The sequence below is a fragment of the Pyricularia oryzae genome, chromosome 1, assembly GCF_000002495.2.
Source record: "Pyricularia oryzae 70-15 chromosome 1, whole genome shotgun sequence".
NCBI lineage: Eukaryota > Fungi > Ascomycota > Sordariomycetes > Magnaporthales > Pyriculariaceae > Pyricularia > Pyricularia oryzae.
The window spans coordinates 4269538-4285588 of NC_017844.1; the positions used below are offsets into that span (position 1 = coordinate 4269538).

The following is a 16051-nucleotide window of genomic DNA, read 5'->3' on the forward strand; positions in this document are numbered from 1 at the left end:
GCCCCCGAGCGGTCTACGAACCAGGGGGACAGGTATCGCACGAGCTTGCGGTCCAATCAGATAACCCGGGGGTAGCTATCTTATCTCTATGAGCAAGCTTGCTAAAAGAAATTACGTCAAGAGCTGAAGAGATAATTTCAGCTCGGCTTTGACAAGCAAAAACACCAAGCATGTCAAGAATGATTATGATGGGTCGACATCCCATCCTTCATTATTTTTTGTTTTTGTTTTTTTTTGTGTCACTTTTTCTCGGAAAAAAACGATGGATTGCGCTTGGCGTGGGGAGAAAGCGAATGGAAGCAAGGAAAGGGAGATAGATAGATCAGTCCAGTTGCCGGCTAAGCAAAACACCCGGCAAAGGCCAATGTCATACTTTGGCAAGCTAGCAAGGTAAGCTACGAAAGTATGTGTGAACCTTCCCCTGTCTCTTGCCCGTCAACCTTGTAAGGCGGCGCACGGGGGTTTGTCGTTATTCCCCCTGTTCTTGGCAGACCGATGATTCCCAAAAATGACACCCGTTATCTCTTGTCATATTTGTTCACCCCTGCGTGCCGTAGTAGGTAGCACATTGTGACTGGCAAGTCAGGTCTTTCTTTGGTTTTCTTCATTCGGAAAAATGAAAGAAAGAAAGTGAGCTAGGTAATGTTGGTGCAATAGTATTTATTGTTATTGCTTCTTTTCATTACTTTTTTTTTTCTTCTTTGTACTTGGATTACCTTTTTTCTGTCCCCCAGCACACAAAAACGACATATTCTTATCTCTGTTGATAGTTTTTTAATCTATCCAATCTTTGACCGCGATAATCGGACGTTTTGATCTGTGATAGCCTTCTTTTTCTCGCCTCCCCGTGCTTGCTATCAATCTATCTGAAGCCAAACAGGAAACAAAAAAATCAACCAGTAGCAATGGGCGAACAGCTTCAAACGCCACAAAAGCCATCGCCGGAACCGTCCATATCGCACGGAAGAGGCGGTGCTGGCAACATTAACCCGGACGCCACAAAGTACGTCGACGGTGAAGTGACGAGGACGGGCGTCGAGGGCACGCATGGCGATGGGGCGTACAGCACGGGACGAGGAGGTATGTATATGCACCTTGTTACTTTTTTTTTCTCTCTCGATATCTTTTCTACTACTGTTATCTCATGCCCGTGATGTCTATTCCACATGGTGTTTTGTTTGAATATTAGCAAAACAACTGTAGTTTAAAATGGTCACATGCTCCTGGTCCCTTTTATTATCTATCTAACCTTTGGCCCAAACAAAATAAAAAGGCGCTGCCAACATTGGCGACAAGCGCATCAGCTCGACGGGCCGCCTGGACAAGGACAACGTGCCCGAGGCGGCCGTGAGGCCCTCCACCGACGGTCAAGACTTTCACGTCGGGCGTGGCGGCGCGGGCAATGAGCACGTCGCCCCCGCTCCCGTGGCCGACAAGAAGGCCGAGGATCACCCGGTAGGCTTGGCCGACCGGCTGAAGGCTAAGGTGTTTGGGGCTTTCAAGAAGTGAGCGGACGTGTGTGGCGTAAGGATCTTGGGGATGGATGAGGAGGCGCATATGAATGATGATGGTGATGGTATAATGGGGGAGCGGAAGAGGGAAGATGGGTTATTGCTTTGGGTAGTCGCAAGGACTCCTAAGTGTTTTTGATCTAATGTTTAACACATCACTCACCACAGAGTCGTCAGCGATGACTCACGTCCGAATAAAAGGATTGAAAACCAGCCACCGTTGGGGATATTTACATATTTGCAGTCTTTGGAGCAGTCCACCGGAGGGGTTCAGCAGACAGACGCAAATGACAACCAAAAAGAAAAAAAAAATCAAAAGCGGAACCGCCCATCCTCCAACGCAGAAAATCCTTGCCATTCTTGATCCCATTCCATCTTACTCATCTGTATCCTCGCCGAGGTAGTCGTAGACGAGCCTAAACTCGACCCTGTCCTTGCCCTTTGCGATGACGACATTCCTCGCATACCTCCTCTCGCCGTTGATCATCTGGAAGCCCCAGATCTGGGTGGCGGTCCAGCCATTGTCGACGCTCTCGGCCAGGCTCTTGATGTGGGTCTCGCCGTTGGGTCCGGCCTTTTCCTCGTCGCCCTCGAGCCAGTTGCCGCGGAGGTGCTCGTCGTCAATGTCGGCGGCCGAGATCCACGTGGTGCGGCCGCGTACGGTGCCGAAGAGCCAGTCGGTGTGTTCGCGGGCCACGCCGTCGGCGCACCGGATCTCGGTCGTGCCCTTGACGCCGCCAGTCGCCGTCTGCACAATATCAATGTGCATGACTGGGTCCGTCGAGGTCGATGGCGGGTTAGGTGGTCCCTCGTACATTTTGACGTGCAGAGTCACGGACGCCATGCCGATGCCCTTGCGGATGAACCAGCCGATGCCCTGCAGGGCCAGGCCTGGGTCCGGGTTATCCGAGAGGGTTTTGTTCTGGGAGGGTTTTTTTGGTTCTTGGGTTAGTTCTTTTTTTTTGTAATTTCTCAATTTCGGTGTATCAGATAAAAATCAGCTCACCATAAACCATTTCCCGCTCAGGTCCTTCATAGTCTTGTTCGCCGGGGCCGCCATTGTTGCTTTTTGCGTTGTGCGCGCTTGATAAATAAGTTGGTGGTTGACTGTTTGTCGTTGACGTTTGTTGGATGTTAACGCGGGGTAGTAGTAGTCGAATTATCGAAATGTCATTCCTAACCTAACCTTTTAAGTAGAAAAAATACCAAAGACGACAACCACAAAAAAATAAGTATATGTAGGGTATTAAGGCGAGAGAAGCTTTTCTTTCGCTTTCTCTTTCTTGTTGGCTTAGCTATCGATTTGCACTTGTATTGGTATCAACAATAGGACGAATCTCCCGTGGGTTTATTTTAAGCAACGACAACAGAGGATCGAATATTCGGGGAAAAAGAAAAACACGGGACGACTCTTTTCGTACCCGTCATGTGTAGCATTCAGGGCGAGCAAGTCGATGTCAGTTGGGCTGGCTCTGAAATCGACAAAGACAGCTCCAGAGAGTCAAAGCTATTGGTACAGGTGGAGGGGAAGTCAGTCGTCGAGAGGGACGACGGTCTCCTTTTTGTACTTTCCGGACTAAAAGCAATTTATAATAAACATTCATAAAAATCAAATAAAACACACACACACACACACACACATACACACATACACACGCTCCCCTGCCCTGATAAGTCATGTCTTTCCATGTTGCCTCCAAGATCTCTACAACACCTTTTTTGTTCCGAACTCGTGAGGGGGAATTTTCACAGGAGCCGAGGCTCAAAGGGAGACTGAGACTTTACTGGGTGTTACAAAACAATACAAAAAAAAAAAAAAAAAAAAAAAACCAAACCCAAAACGAAACCACACACTAATCAGGAAACTTCATACGTCACTTAAATGTCAAGGCCACCCCCTGATCCCAGCCGCGGTCTTGGCTCTGGGGAAATAAAATGGATGGTTCTACGGAGAACGGAGTAACAACATTAACAGAGTGCGTACATTGGAAGGGATGTACCGGGAGTGGCTTCTCTCAAACGCGCTTCCTAATTTTGCTCCAAATCCTAAAAAAGAAAAAAAAGAAAAAAAAGAAAAAAAAGAAAAAAAAGAAAAAAAAGAAAAAAAAGAAAAAAAAGAAAAAAAAGAAAAAAAAGAAAAAAAAGAAAAAAAGATAAAAAGATAAAAAGATAAAAAGATAAAAAGAAAAAAGAAAAAAAGAAAAAAAAAGAAAAGCCCATACATACGTGGTACAACCCCACATTGAATATACAGTACCACCACCCCTCACATCGGGTGACCTCGACAAGCTGCACCAAATAAGAAGCTACCCCGCGAATGATGTGCACTTGGCAGGCGCGGCAAAGGAACGCTACTTACTGTATGCATATGCTAAGGCCCCCTCCTCCGAGCCTTCCTTCGTGGTCCTCCCTAAGGGCCCAAAAAGGCACCTACAGTTACTGCTACTGCAAGTAAATTAAAGTTGGAGAGCTAGCCGGTAATTAACACTGCCAAAGGTAAAGGTAACTTAGGTACGCTTTTTAACCTACTTGACATCCATGTCAACCCCAGTTTCTGGAATTTAACCACCCGTCCACCGGAATCAAGGTGCTTCCCTGTTTTTGTTAAAGGGCCCCGGGTACAGTACAGTACGCGGTACGCCGTATAGAACCCCTCTCAATATGGTATTAACTACCAAATCCGAGATTAGTCCACCAGCCTGCCCACTCAATTGTTGGTTATGACACTTGAACTTTTGTTGTTATTGCTTTCCATTTCCATTTTCATTTCCTTTTTTTTATATTCTTTTTTTTCATCTCAGTCGACACAGAACCACGTCCTGCGGCAAAGTGTTATCAAGGTACTCTTTAGGTACAACTTTGCAAGAAAAAGAAAAAAAGAAAAGAAAAACATCGGCAAAACAATAACAAGCCCACTCCCAGAAGCAAGAGCCCTACAAGCTGCCTTAATCCCTGGTGGGGAAAATGAGATCGCGTTATAAAATCCCCCCTGGGTATAACCCTCCAACGGCCGGCCCCATTTGTAATTCTGTCCTCGCTCCGACTGAAAAGAAAAGAGAGGAAACAAAGACACGAATTCTCGTCGCAAGTCAAAGAGTTGCTGTGAGTTTGGCAGCCGAGGCAGGCAGCTGACACGCAACCCGACGCGAGTAATGAATAAGATACCTACGTAGTATAGCCAAGAGCTGATTCGGGCAACAATATAGTTGCGGCGTTTTGTTTCTCGAGAGCGAGGCAGGTAAGTTATTTTTCATATTTTTTTTTCATAGATATTAGGTAGGCCACTACGTAATAGGCAGATGTTTGAATGGCTGGCGACAACAGACGTGGTATAACCCAAAAAGAAAAGGAAAAAAACCTCAGATGAGATGACAACAAGGTACACACCGAGACGGAGAAAGCCGCAAAGAACATGGGTGATAATAAGCCAAATATTAAGAAGCGAAAAGCGAAAGAAGGGGGGGAAAAGGAGAGAAAAACGAAAAAAAAGAAAAAAAAAGAAAAAAAGAAAAAGCGGATATCCTAAATATACACGGCAGATCGGCTACAGTATGAGCAATGAACCCGCCTAGGCCAAGTGCCTCGTGAGGCCAAAAATACAATAAATATATGCTATACCGCCAGCGGAAGCCTTGCTGTCATGACGACCCGAGAGCGGTTCGCTACTTTTTGATTACCTTTCTCATCGCAACTCCTGTGCTTCGCCTTCCTTTTTGTCACGAGTTCGAACGTAGTATTTCCCCCCCAGCCAACCCACCCCCTTTACACTCTGGCGAAATACTTTTTTTGCGTCCAAGATGGCGCGATTCTGTCCTCTCACGGTTACAGTGTTGACCTCTGAATCGGCTCAAGGGCTTAGACTATCAGACTCCAATTGAGGATGTCACAAAGGTTCAGCTCATGACACGCTCCAAAACGGCCTGCCTCGGCCGAAGCATATCTTTTTTTTTTTTTTTGTTTTTGTTTTGTGTTTTCCGCGCGAACACGCATCGTTATTGCGTTGCGCTTTGTCCATCTCGTCATCTTAGTGACTTTTATGCCTGCACTGGCCCAATCAAGCCGGCCACCAGTTCATGTTCTTGTAGCTTTCAATCACCTCCTCGAGCAGCTCCTTGGTGATCTTGGGCTTCTCGTATTGGAACCCAAGCACCGTCTCGAGCCGGGTGCCGTCCATGCTGAGGTCTGTGTCCTTGAGCAGCTCCTTCTCCATGAAAGGAGTCAGAGGACCCGGCCTTACGATGCCTGCCTGCTCTAGTAATTCCGCCCACGGTCCCAGCATGTTGTCGTTGACGTCGTCAACGACGCTGTCCATGTTCAGCCTGGCAAAGGTACTGATCAGTTGCCCTTGGAAGCCCGTCTGGATGCCAAATATGTCTCCGATCAACTCGGCCATGGCGCCCTGGGTTGTGACACCCTTGTCAACCACGTTGAAGGTCGCAACCTCGCCCATGGTCTTGTTGTCCCAACCTTTCTTGCCAGCATCGTACCACGAGGCCATGTCCCACAATGCCCGGACAACGTCGCTTATATGGACCGTGTTTGTGCGCAGGTCCTTTGTCCACAGCCACTTCATTTCTTCATCTTTCTCCTTGTACACGCGCGCCATGCAGAGCGCCGTCGCAACCCACTGGGAGGCATAAGGTCCGTAGACATGCGCCAGACGGGCGATTACGAGGTTCAAACTGCAGCAAAGCGGGTTCGTTAGTCGTGTTGTCTGACCAAGGCGCACGTTTGAAGTAGCCAGCATATCCGCGAATTAACTCACCCCTCAATCTTGGCCAGTTGCTCCTCGGCCTGCTGCTTAAATACAGCAATCTTGCTCCATGGCTTTTGCTTATCTCCCTCCTTGCTTGGTTGTGAGTCGGGCTTGTACACCATTCCGGTACTTAGCTCGACAAACACCTTGATTTTGCGTTTGGCTGCCTCGTTGCCGAGGGCGAGTGATAAGCCCAGCGACCGCAGCTTGTAAACCTCATCCTCCTGCGAGTACCTGGTTTCGCCTCCGCAGTTGAACACATAGTCCCACTCTTTCCCGTCTGGTCGGTCGAATATACGCGCCATCGACTCTGCGGGGTAATGTCTAGTGTAAGCTTCCAGAATAATTCCAGGGGCATTTTCTTGCAAAGGGTAATCGTGGGGCGGCATGAAAACTTACCCTTTCTGCTCGCGTCTGCCTGTACAAATTTGTCTCCGGCGCACGCATCTTTGAACTCAGGAGCGAGCCAGGCCAGCTGAGGTAACACCTTGTCCACCACCCTCACTTCTGACGCCAGGCCATTTTTATGGATGTGCAGAGCCAGGAAACGACCAATGTATCCCAGCCCGCCAATGATGAGAACCGAAGGCTTCTCAGCCATGGTTGTTTTGTGGCGCGACGCTCGCTGGGAAGGATGCAACAAGTTGCGAAGTGGTGTTGTTGAGAGAGGTAGAGGGTGGGCGTCGAAGCCCGGTCGGATCCGTTGCTTCGATGGTTGTTCTTTTGTGTATGTATGGATGTTTTCGTCTAATCGTGAATGTGTAGTGGTGCTGCCTTTTTCAGCTCCTTTTATTTTTCTTTCCCTTTTCCCCTCTTTTTTTTCTTTCTTTGTTCTGGCAGCGAGTCGGTGAGCTGTTGTGTGCTTTCTCGGAGACCGGGAGACTGGTCGTGACTGGTCAAGTGTGGTAAAGAATAGGTATGTGTTGTCTAGTAGCCACAAAGTACCTAGGCACCAAATTGCGAATGTCGTTTTCGCGAAAAGGTTGGACAGGATCGGGTCCCTTTGAGAGAAGCCAAAGCCAATAACCAAGAAAATCCCCCAACAAATATTGAAAGATAACCCAAGACTTTTCTAGCGACGGATTTCAGAGAGCGAGAGGCAATGTGCCAAATAAACCGGGTAAAAGACTATAATGTCAATCAACGAGGTTTACCGGGTACAATGTTGGGCAATTTGCGGGTGTGTGGTGTGGTGTGGTGTGGTGTGGGATAATTTTGGAGACTGAGCAGCGCAGCGGCGCTTGAGGTTTGGGTAGCAGTTGGATTAGGTAAGGGTTCGCGGGACAGGTTCGAGGTGAACTGTACGGTACAGACAGACAGTACCGTCTTGTAGTACATGGGCAGGGCACCTACCTATGGTAAGGTATGTACGGATGAAGTATACAATGGCAAGCAAGGTATGGCAGCCCAGGCTTCCCCCTCCACAGCAGGGGAGAGACGTCAAGGACAGGGTGTCGGTCATGCAGAGGACGAAAAAAAAGGACAAGGGCTCGTAGCAAGGGGAAGAGGCCTCAAGTGGATCCTTTTATGCAAGGTAGAAAGAAAGGAGAGGGCGCGCGCCTTGTTAGGAAGGTTGGGCTAGAATCGTACCTGTTATTTTCTACTTCTACTTCGTAATTACCGGTAATCCGGGGTGGGGGGTGCCAGCATGGCCTTTGGTTTAAGCAAGCAAATGTAATCACGGGCATGAAGATTGCAAAGTGGTACCTTCTCATTCAGTGTCTATTTTTCTATCTGTTTTTATCACTTCGTATTATCCAGCTATGGCTGTCACGTCCGCCCACCGGGTCTGTAAATTATCCCAGGCCCGTCAGTAGCCCCACTTGGGACGGAGCAAGCCCGACATCAAGAGGTGGACGGTACACTCGCTCTTCTCAGTGCCTTCGCTTCGGGAGCTCTTCCTGCACCTCCAAAAAGGGACAGACGAACAACGAGAAAACACCAAGGTGTTGTCAAGATATCAACCAGCTTGCTACGGGTGAAGCATTTTCCAGTTTGTGGTCGTCCCAACCTTCCGGTGGCCTGATGCGCTGACATGCCATGATGTGACTGACATCAACACCCTCGCAGAACTAGCGCCAGCATAAAAGAAAAAAAAAACCCCAACCAGACAAGCAACCGGCCCTTTTTTAAGTGCTCACTAAAAAAGCTAGAGTAGAGCTGGGAGACGATTTGCCATGTGTGCAAAGCACGCCAATACGGTAAGTGCAAGAAACGGGCCTTTGTCCGCGCAACCGTCCGGCAGATGGTTCCATCGCATCCGGTTTCCCGTCTCAGATCACCAATGCAGGTAGCCGCCGCCGCGTCGCAATCTTGGTGATCAAATTCTTTCCTGACCAAAACCAGCCAAGAAAAAGGGTAGCCCTGCAAGATGATGTTTGCTGTAATTACAGTACTGTAATAGTTTGGCACGCAAACCCGGATAGCTTTCCAAAAGGTACTCACCGGGCCAAGCGGGACTAAGATAATATCGTGGCTTACCTGTAGACAAGGTACAGGTAAGCTAAATCCCAAGGTGTGTTGTGTACATTAGTAGCTAAACTTACCTTATTTTACCGGTACATTAAATTTCAACCCACGAACAAACATGCAGGCGAGGCGCTACATGAAACAAACAGAGAAGGATTTTCCACCCGTCACCCGCGGAAAGATTCTTGTGTCCCGGCAAAGCAATTAAGCGTCCAGTTCCCTTTCCCTGTGGCTAAGCGCGGGTTTTCCTTGTTCTTTTTCCCCTTGCGCCGTGAAGGTTGATTCAACATCCGCGAAGCGTACGTACGCTTATAAACCCCGCTGACCGTTCTTTACCTAGCCTTCCGCCCCCACCCAAGCCAAGTAAGTACAGGCTTGTCTTGCCGTATGTAATTACAATACGCAAGAACAAACCCGCCGCCGCGCGACGGTGGAGTTTGTGTAACCCCTGCATAGGCTTTTTTTTTTCTCTCTTTCTTTCAGGGGTGAGGTGTGCAATTGCCAGTTTTAGGGGCTCCACTCCACTCCCGTCTCAGGGGTTCACGTCCATGACAGCAGCATGTCGAAATTGTATGTGGATGATACTGCAATAATGCTTGCATTGATTTTTTTTTTCTTTGTTAATGGGCCCATCACCAACACTCCCCTGGTACCCATACGCTAGCACATTTGTTGTTCATCGCTTAATAAACCTGAATGGATTCTGTCCTGCTTCTAGAAGTTTTGTTTTCGGCAGCTTTATCCGCAAAGTTTCGCCCGTAGTACGGCTGCTGCGGTCGTAGCCGTTTCTCACCACTGTCCTGAATCCTGAACAGAAACGACCCTGTAACCCCCACCCCCCAGATGAGAGGGTTGGACCGGAGGGGTTTTCTGTATACTTTCTCAATCCTCTGATGGCTAGGTATACGGTAATTGATTACGAGGCAGACTAACCGTGGTTCGTCTTGATGCTAATACTTTATACACCATATGACCCCTCGAAGAAAAAAAAGGAAAGAGGACCAAAAAAACACCCCTTCAGACAAATTGACGCCTGTCGGTAATCTGCGGCATCGAACCAAGACCCCAGCGACGGTCTAAAACAAGTACAGGCGCCCTTTCGTCATGTCACGCCATCCGCCGTTCTCTCAATTTGCCTCGCTGGTTAGCTTTTGCAATTATCAACTTACGCTAGAATATCAAGAGAGGGCATAGAAGTGCATGGTTCACGGCTCCGTTCATACACGATATAAATGGCAGGCTCCACGAGTCATCAAAATTGTCTTGATAGGCACAGGCACATCTTGCTCCCCCATCGTTCAAGAGTTTAAACTGGGTTCCCTGGCCCACTACTTAGCTGATGACTGTTATCCTTTTTCTTCTTCTCTTTTTCTTCCCATCTTTGTTTTCGTCTTATTTTCATCTTGTCTACTTTTCTCCCTTTCTAGTCTACTGTGGCATATATTTACCGAAGGCAGATACCTTACGTGAGCTTGGGGTTACAGTTGTGTTTGTCCACGCCAGATCTATTCCATGGCCTTGGGGAAAAAACGAAAACTATCGAAACCTTGAGACGAGAGCTCCATTGTCGGTTAATATTTTAGCCCGGCACGAGGACAAACAGAAAACGAGAGAAAAATTCAGCAAAGCAAGCATCACGGCTAATTAGCGAATTGCCTAAAAAGGGTAAGTATCTACCTTCTTTGCTGACTCTGGGGTGTGTCTTTTTGAGTTCCGCAGGGACGCCCGCAATGCCCGCAACAAAACATTGACGACATTTATTGATTTACGAGCTAGGTAGTAGATTGTTAGCCGAGCACCAGGCCCCCTACTCCTTCTCCTCCACCGTTTCGGGGAGTTATCAACGAATGGCGATGTCTTGTTGTATTGTTTTATCCACTTACCGTACAAGAACCAGGGAGTATCCAGAATAGCGTGATGTTGCCGCCCAGGACTATTCCCCTGTCTTTCTTCGCCAAGACAGTCAAGCCCGGCAGGCAAAGTAACGGCATTACTGCCACCTGGGGCGCGATTTCACTAATTTGCGCGTCTTGCCGCGATGTTAGGAACGATGCAAGAAAAGAAAAGGGATTTTTTTTATCAAAAGAATCAAGGAAGCAAAACGCGTTCCATCATGCCGGGACGGATTGATAACATGTCTGCTTACGGTAGCATTCCGGATCTGCTCCTGGGACAAATCAAATCAAACTCAATGAATGGTACCTGGAATCGGCAGGCACCATCTCCGCGGCTACATTGTGTAGCACGGCGCGGTGTAGGGTAATAAATGAGATTGCGATGTGAATCTACCTTGGATAGGCTGTAGTACGTTGCAGTTGCATGGGTAAATTTCAGAGGTACCTTGACTACGTTAACCCGGTAGCTAAGGTACAACTCGAAATGACAGAAAGTCTGTCCTTGCATCCCAACGGCACTCTGAAGCCCAAGGTTCCCATCTTCGAATAATGAACAATGATACTCGGAACTACATCCTATGCACTTTTTTTTTTTTGCTCCGAAAATAACCCTAGATTTTCCGTTCGAGTCTCATTGGTTTCGACGCACAATCATGTTTCTCCCAATATCGCCTTGGGAGATTGAAAGTTGCAGCACAGTTTCCAGACTCGGCTGGCCAGGCCCTACGACCCCCATTTACATCAGACGATTTTCTTTCTGCCTTCTCTCTCGGCCGATGCCTTGCCAGAGTGCACCCAAAATCCTCGTCTCCATGCATCCCCTGTGTAACTTCGGTGTGGTCATCATCATTTGCATTTTTTTGTGGTGTTTTCATCATCACGCTTCGTTACGGAAGTGACAAATACAGCAGCCATCCCATGTTCTATCGCATGGTTTGTTGTGGGGGTAAAAGAGAAACCAGCCTCCGTGCCACCCAACGCATTCCCGATTCGTCGCGGTCAAATCAAATAAACACACGTCTAGACCACCACCCTGGTGCCCATCACCCTGGCAGGTTTCATCACCTCTGCATGCTCCCTATGATCTCCCTCTGCGCATCGCGATCCCTCTGGCCTTCGCTAAGGCTGCCTAGCGAGCGCAGATCGCCCACGACGTCCTTGGCCTTGCCAAAGTAGACCTCCTGCAGCAGGTTCCGCATCTTGAGTTCCATGTCCTCGACCAGGCGACCCAGGTTGGCAATGTGGCTCTCATCTCCCTCGGCCGTTCGCATGTCCTGCTCTAGCTGCCGCGTCATGTTTCCGCTCAGGTTCATGTCGCCGAGTGCCGAGTCACCGCCGCCCGCCGAGAGGGTGAGTATCACGGTCGATGTCAGTCGGTAAGTTGTCGATCGGCCACGCTCGCTCGCCTCGAAGACGTGGATCGAGTCCCAAACGCCCTCGTTGTTGCCACCTTGAGGAGCCGCTGCAGTTTTTGTGTTGTGCATGATTCATATCTCGTCAGCATGTCATGGTCCAATCCTTGAAGCATCTTCCTTACGTCGACTCAACAGGGAAACAAGCCATTCAAAAGTAGCACCGCACCTTTCTTCAACAGCACCACGCCAGCAAAGCCGTCGTCCAGGTTCCAGAGGTACACGCTCGATACGCCACCCTCGTAGTACAAATCCCGGTAAACGTCAAAGGCCTCATTTGCCTTGACCTCCATCTTGCGAACCCTCTCGCCCGGGACGCCCAGCTCTCCGGCTCCTTCGTTGCCGCCCTGGGGACCAACACCACCCAGGCCTCCAGGACCATCGTCGAGCGGCGGGTCGAACTCGTTGGACCAAGGCGAGCGGTAGGAGTCGCCGTCGCGGTTGTAGTCGCACAGCAGGTATTCGCGGCCCGTTTGCTTGCAGCGCCGTACGGTGAGCGGCTGGTCGACCGAGGAGAGCAGGTCTTCGGTCAGGTCCGGCACGATGGTCATGAGGCCGTTCAAGTGCCGTGTGGTGTGCTTTGGGTCGAGGCGCCGGAGGAGGTCCCTGTTGTGGCGGGGTTGGAAAACATGCCGTTAGAAAAGCCGCGTCTGGGCATCGATTTGGGGAACATCAAGGAGGCGTAGATCAATAATCTTCTCAGCAGGACAAGGTGGAAGGCTACGGAACAATAGCCTCGGCCTTGCCTGGGCTTTTGATAGGCTCAGTCACGCAGAGCGCATGGTGATAGCTGTTTACTTACAGCGCCGAATCGAAAGGGTCTGCAGCCATCTTAGCAGTCTAATGTCTACCTCGACTGCGAGAAGATTTTCAATTTCTAGCCTGAGACTGTCGGAGAGAGATATGGCGGCGTGGCAATGTTTGGGCAATCGCAAGATGAACAAACTAGAGACGAATGATGGAGGTGGAGAGCTTGTCGTCAATACAAGGTCGCGCAGTCCTGATGCCTGCAGGGTAGCTAGCTGGCCTTGCTGGCTTCTACCCCTCTGTGTCGCAGGGGTCGTTGCAGCTGGCTGCCACCGCGGCGAAAGCGCAGGAGGGGCAGGATTCGGGGTATGCACGGACCAATCACCACGAACATTGAGAATTAGACTAGACTAGAACTAGTTCTAGTCTTTGACTAGCAAGCTTTGCAAGCTACCTGAGGTAGAAGACAAGGATATGTTGCTTTGATAAGTGTGAGTTAGTTAACTACACTCTTCGCCAAATTGAATAAGAGCTCCATCCTGCGGCACCATTGTACAGTGGATGACAGTCGACAGTACGGTAAGGACAGGTTGATAATCAGCAAATGGCAATTAACAACAGAAAGCCCCGCTAGCATGCTGCAAACAAGGATAAGGACACCAATAGACAGAAATTAGCGAAGCTCTCGAGCCCGCAACAGTTTAAAGCTTGTTGTTTTTCCAAATAAGGCATATAACAAGAATTGCCCAGTCCGAATACAAAATCTCCCGCCTCGACTCCTGTTCCCACTGACATCCAGAAAAAGAAAGAAAAAAATGAGGAGGCACAGCGTCCACAATCCTGTACAGTTCATCCAGACCAGGACGAATTCCCAGCAGCCCTGTGAAAAGGTCTAGCCAATTCCGCTCGTGAAATGAGGCCATGGAACTCTAGGCAATTCCTTCTCGGCGCGCTGCGTTCGCTCACAATCTTTGCCAAAACTCCAATTACAAATCGCTAGGATAGCAAGTAGCTGAAATCCGAGGAAACCAACTACACAATCCGCTTTCTGCAAATCAGGCAGTCCATGGGCTCCTCCCATGACTTTTGGCCGCCGACAATTGATTCTCTCATATCTGTGATCTCGATCACAGGCGGCGTGAGATCCATCCTCGTCTTTGCCTCAAAGTGCCCCTCGTACGGCTTGTCCGCCTTCCTCCTACCCCTCCCTCTGCCTCCTTTCTGCGCGACCGGTGTGGGATTTGGCGTTGACGTGCCCCTTCTGGCCCTCGGCCCGGGCGTCTCGGATGGTGCTACGGAGCTCACAGGCTCCTCGGAAGTTTTGACTATCGGTCCCTCCGCCTTGACGTCATCAATCTTGATCTCCACATCTTTGAGGCTGGTTGCCTTGACGTCGATAGATTGCTGAGCTGATGCGGCCGCGCCTGGCTCCGTTGGGCTCAGTGGCCGTCGTGTCTCCTTTGTCTCCTCCTTGACCACAACATATGGCTTGTCAGCACCGAGGCGCTCCCACGTCTTAAGCAGGGCGTCATGAATCAGACAATCCTGGTGCAGCCAGTTCCCGCAGTTCTCCTTAGAACATCCAATGAGTATGTTATCTGGGTTTGCTGGTTGTCCGCAACTGCATATCGTCTCAACAGTCTGCAATCCCGAAAGCCTCCTGTCAGCCATTGAACACATTTCCGAGCCTGGCTAACTTGCCAGCTGCAAAACAGCAAGCCTGTCGGACTATTAACATACCGATAGTTCATTTGTCCTGACATCGAGCGCTTGTCGCCAGTATAGCGCACCTTGCGTATCGTCGTCATCGTTTTCAATCATCTGGTTCACCTGTGCCTGGCTAGTTACGCTAACCACATTGATCACGTCCACTGCAATGGGTTGTTAGCTACATTGGCACACATATGATTGTCTCAAGGGGACTGTTGGAGGTCATACTGTGGTTTGAAGCGATGAGTTCGGCTCGGCCGTGGTATGGCTGCCGGCCTTTGGGAAATTTTTTCCCATCTACAGTGTGTTCAGGGAGCTCGTCCGGCCAATACATCCAATAGACGCGGGCGTATACGTGATGCTCGTCGCTGGCTCGAATCTCAAGAATCCGCGCAACCCAATCCTCATCGGTGTTCGACTTGACCAAGGGTTGACCCTTGTTTTCAGTTGCTTTGATGCGCTCAATGGAAGACTCGTTCGCAACGAAGATGAAACCCTCGCTGAAATATTTTACCCCGTTTACTGCATGGTCGAGCGCTTGTTAGCAGTGTATAACATACCAAGTCTGCGGTGTTGGAGCTTCAGACTCACAAACAAAGCTGTTGTATCTCGTCATGTCCATCCATTTCTTAGCAGGCTCAACACTATAAGGTACGTCCATTGTCTCGTGTGTCTTGAACTTCCCAGTCGGCGCAAATGGCGACAGCTGCGTCAGCCTCTTACGCCATGCCTCAACATCCTCCTCTTCATTTCCGCCGGCCTTGTGTCTCTTCTGGGTCTTGAGCTCCTTCTCTTTGGGGTCGACGAGCCGGGCCTCAAAGGGGCAATCGGCACGCGTATCATCCACCGTGTCGGTTCGCGATCGCTTTTTGGAGGATGACATTTCGGGCTTGGTTCTAGGCGGATATGTCTGCCTTACTTGACTCCTCCCTCCTCTTGTTTCTCCTCCCTTTCTCGACGGTGCTGTCGCGTAGGGCCGGCGGACCCGATTGTGCAAATGCTAAGCAACTTCACGCGTGATAGCGGGAGCTGTGTACGCGTTCAAAGTATTCGGGGGTTAAAGGCTAGCCTGCCTCTTTCTGGATTTGTCAGATGCTCGGGCCGGGCCTTGAAGGCAGTGCTGTCAAGCGAGATCGGCGTTTGCGTTGGTGTTGGTCGCCGCAGCAAACGCGTCGAACGAAAGCTCCACCAGGTCGAAGCTGTTGTCGAGCGACCGACTGGTCGGCCTAGCAGCAAAGCAAATCAAATGTAGAAGAGTAAAATTTCGGGATACTCTGCTGTCGCTCGGATGATGTGATATAAAAAAGTCAGACAATTAGTCGAAAAATGCCAATTCCCCTGACGATGTTGGTGGATGGTGAGAAAAAAGTAGGAACCGTTTCCCCAGTGCAAATCGTGTGGTAGAAGCGAATCGTCGGCGCAGAAGGAAGGTGGCTGGGGCGACTGTACCGCACCAGTGACGACCCATCCAAGATTTTATCCCGTTGCGCAATACCCCCACAAAAGGATAAATTTCTTCCCGGTAAATTATTATTATTGCTTTTCTCTCTT

General features: G+C 49.5%; 6 protein-coding genes across 6 annotated transcripts; 2 read left to right on the forward strand and 4 right to left on the reverse strand.

Moving 5' to 3' along the window:
* Positions 1 to 156: 156 nt before the first annotated feature.
* MGG_09899 (uncharacterized protein) lies at positions 157 to 1931 on the forward strand. The gene is made up of 2 exons (XM_003709945.1): positions 157 to 1080; positions 1274 to 1931. The coding sequence occupies exons 1-2, from the start codon at positions 906 to 908 to the stop codon at positions 1507 to 1509; spliced, it is 411 nt and encodes a 136-aa protein (XP_003709993.1). The 5' UTR covers positions 157 to 905; the 3' UTR covers positions 1510 to 1931.
* On the reverse strand, positions 1701 to 3047 carry MGG_09900 (uncharacterized protein). Its single transcript, XM_003709946.1, has 2 exons — positions 2518 to 3047; positions 1701 to 2433 (listed from the first exon to the last, which is right to left on the reverse strand). Exons 1-2 carry the CDS (start codon positions 2569 to 2571, stop codon positions 1888 to 1890), a joined length of 600 nt encoding a protein of 199 aa, XP_003709994.1. The 5' UTR covers positions 2572 to 3047; the 3' UTR covers positions 1701 to 1887.
* Positions 3048 to 4788: 1741 nt separating this feature from the next.
* Positions 4789 to 7727, reverse strand: MGG_09901 (NAD dependent epimerase/dehydratase). Its single transcript, XM_003709947.1, has 3 exons — positions 6667 to 7727; positions 6277 to 6577; positions 4789 to 6193 (listed from the first exon to the last, which is right to left on the reverse strand). Exons 1-3 carry the CDS (start codon positions 6866 to 6868, stop codon positions 5566 to 5568), a joined length of 1131 nt encoding a protein of 376 aa, XP_003709995.1. The 5' UTR covers positions 6869 to 7727; the 3' UTR covers positions 4789 to 5565.
* Positions 7728 to 8444: 717 nt separating this feature from the next.
* MGG_16289 (uncharacterized protein) lies at positions 8445 to 8944 on the forward strand (the record flags this gene model as incomplete). The annotated part of the gene is made up of 3 exons (XM_003709948.1): positions 8445 to 8468; positions 8672 to 8765; positions 8886 to 8944. 3 exons carry the CDS (start codon positions 8445 to 8447, stop codon positions 8942 to 8944), a joined length of 177 nt encoding a protein of 58 aa, XP_003709996.1.
* Positions 8945 to 11692: 2748 nt separating this feature from the next.
* On the reverse strand, positions 11693 to 12874 carry MGG_09902 (F-actin-capping protein subunit beta; the record flags this gene model as incomplete). The annotated part of the gene is made up of 3 exons (XM_003709949.1): positions 11693 to 12093; positions 12213 to 12649; positions 12846 to 12874. The coding sequence occupies 3 exons, from the start codon at positions 12872 to 12874 to the stop codon at positions 11693 to 11695; spliced, it is 867 nt and encodes a 288-aa protein (XP_003709997.1).
* Positions 12875 to 13822: 948 nt separating this feature from the next.
* Positions 13823 to 15383, reverse strand: MGG_09903 (uncharacterized protein; the record flags this gene model as incomplete). Its single annotated transcript, XM_003709950.1, has 4 exons — positions 13823 to 14431; positions 14531 to 14661; positions 14729 to 15022; positions 15092 to 15383. 4 exons carry the CDS (start codon positions 15381 to 15383, stop codon positions 13823 to 13825), a joined length of 1326 nt encoding a protein of 441 aa, XP_003709998.1.
* Positions 15384 to 16051: the final 668 nt, after the last annotated feature.

What these genes read in the sequence shown, in the direction of transcription:
- MGG_09899 (XM_003709945.1), top strand. Translation starts at nt 906, where the DNA reads ATGGGCGAACAGCTTCAAACGCCACAAAAGCCATCGCCGGAACCGTCC. An exon ending in GTACAGCACGGGACGAGGAG is followed by an intron (nt 1,081 to 1,273) that starts GTATGTATATGC and finishes CAAAATAAAAAG; the next exon opens with GCGCTGCCAACATTGGCGAC.
- MGG_09900 (XM_003709946.1), bottom strand. Translation starts at nt 2,571, where the DNA reads ATGGCGGCCCCGGCGAACAAGACTATGAAGGACCTGAGCGGGAAATGG. An exon ending in TGAGCGGGAAATGGTTTATG is followed by an intron (nt 2,434 to 2,517) that starts GTGAGCTGATTT and finishes AAACCCTCCCAG; the next exon opens with AACAAAACCCTCTCGGATAA.
- MGG_09901 (XM_003709947.1), bottom strand. Translation starts at nt 6,868, where the DNA reads ATGGCTGAGAAGCCTTCGGTTCTCATCATTGGCGGGCTGGGATACATT. An exon ending in GGCAGACGCGAGCAGAAAGG is followed by an intron (nt 6,578 to 6,666) that starts GTAAGTTTTCAT and finishes ATTACCCCGCAG; the next exon opens with AGTCGATGGCGCGTATATTC. An exon ending in CAACTGGCCAAGATTGAGGG is followed by an intron (nt 6,194 to 6,276) that starts GTGAGTTAATTC and finishes GCTTTGCTGCAG; the next exon opens with TTTGAACCTCGTAATCGCCC.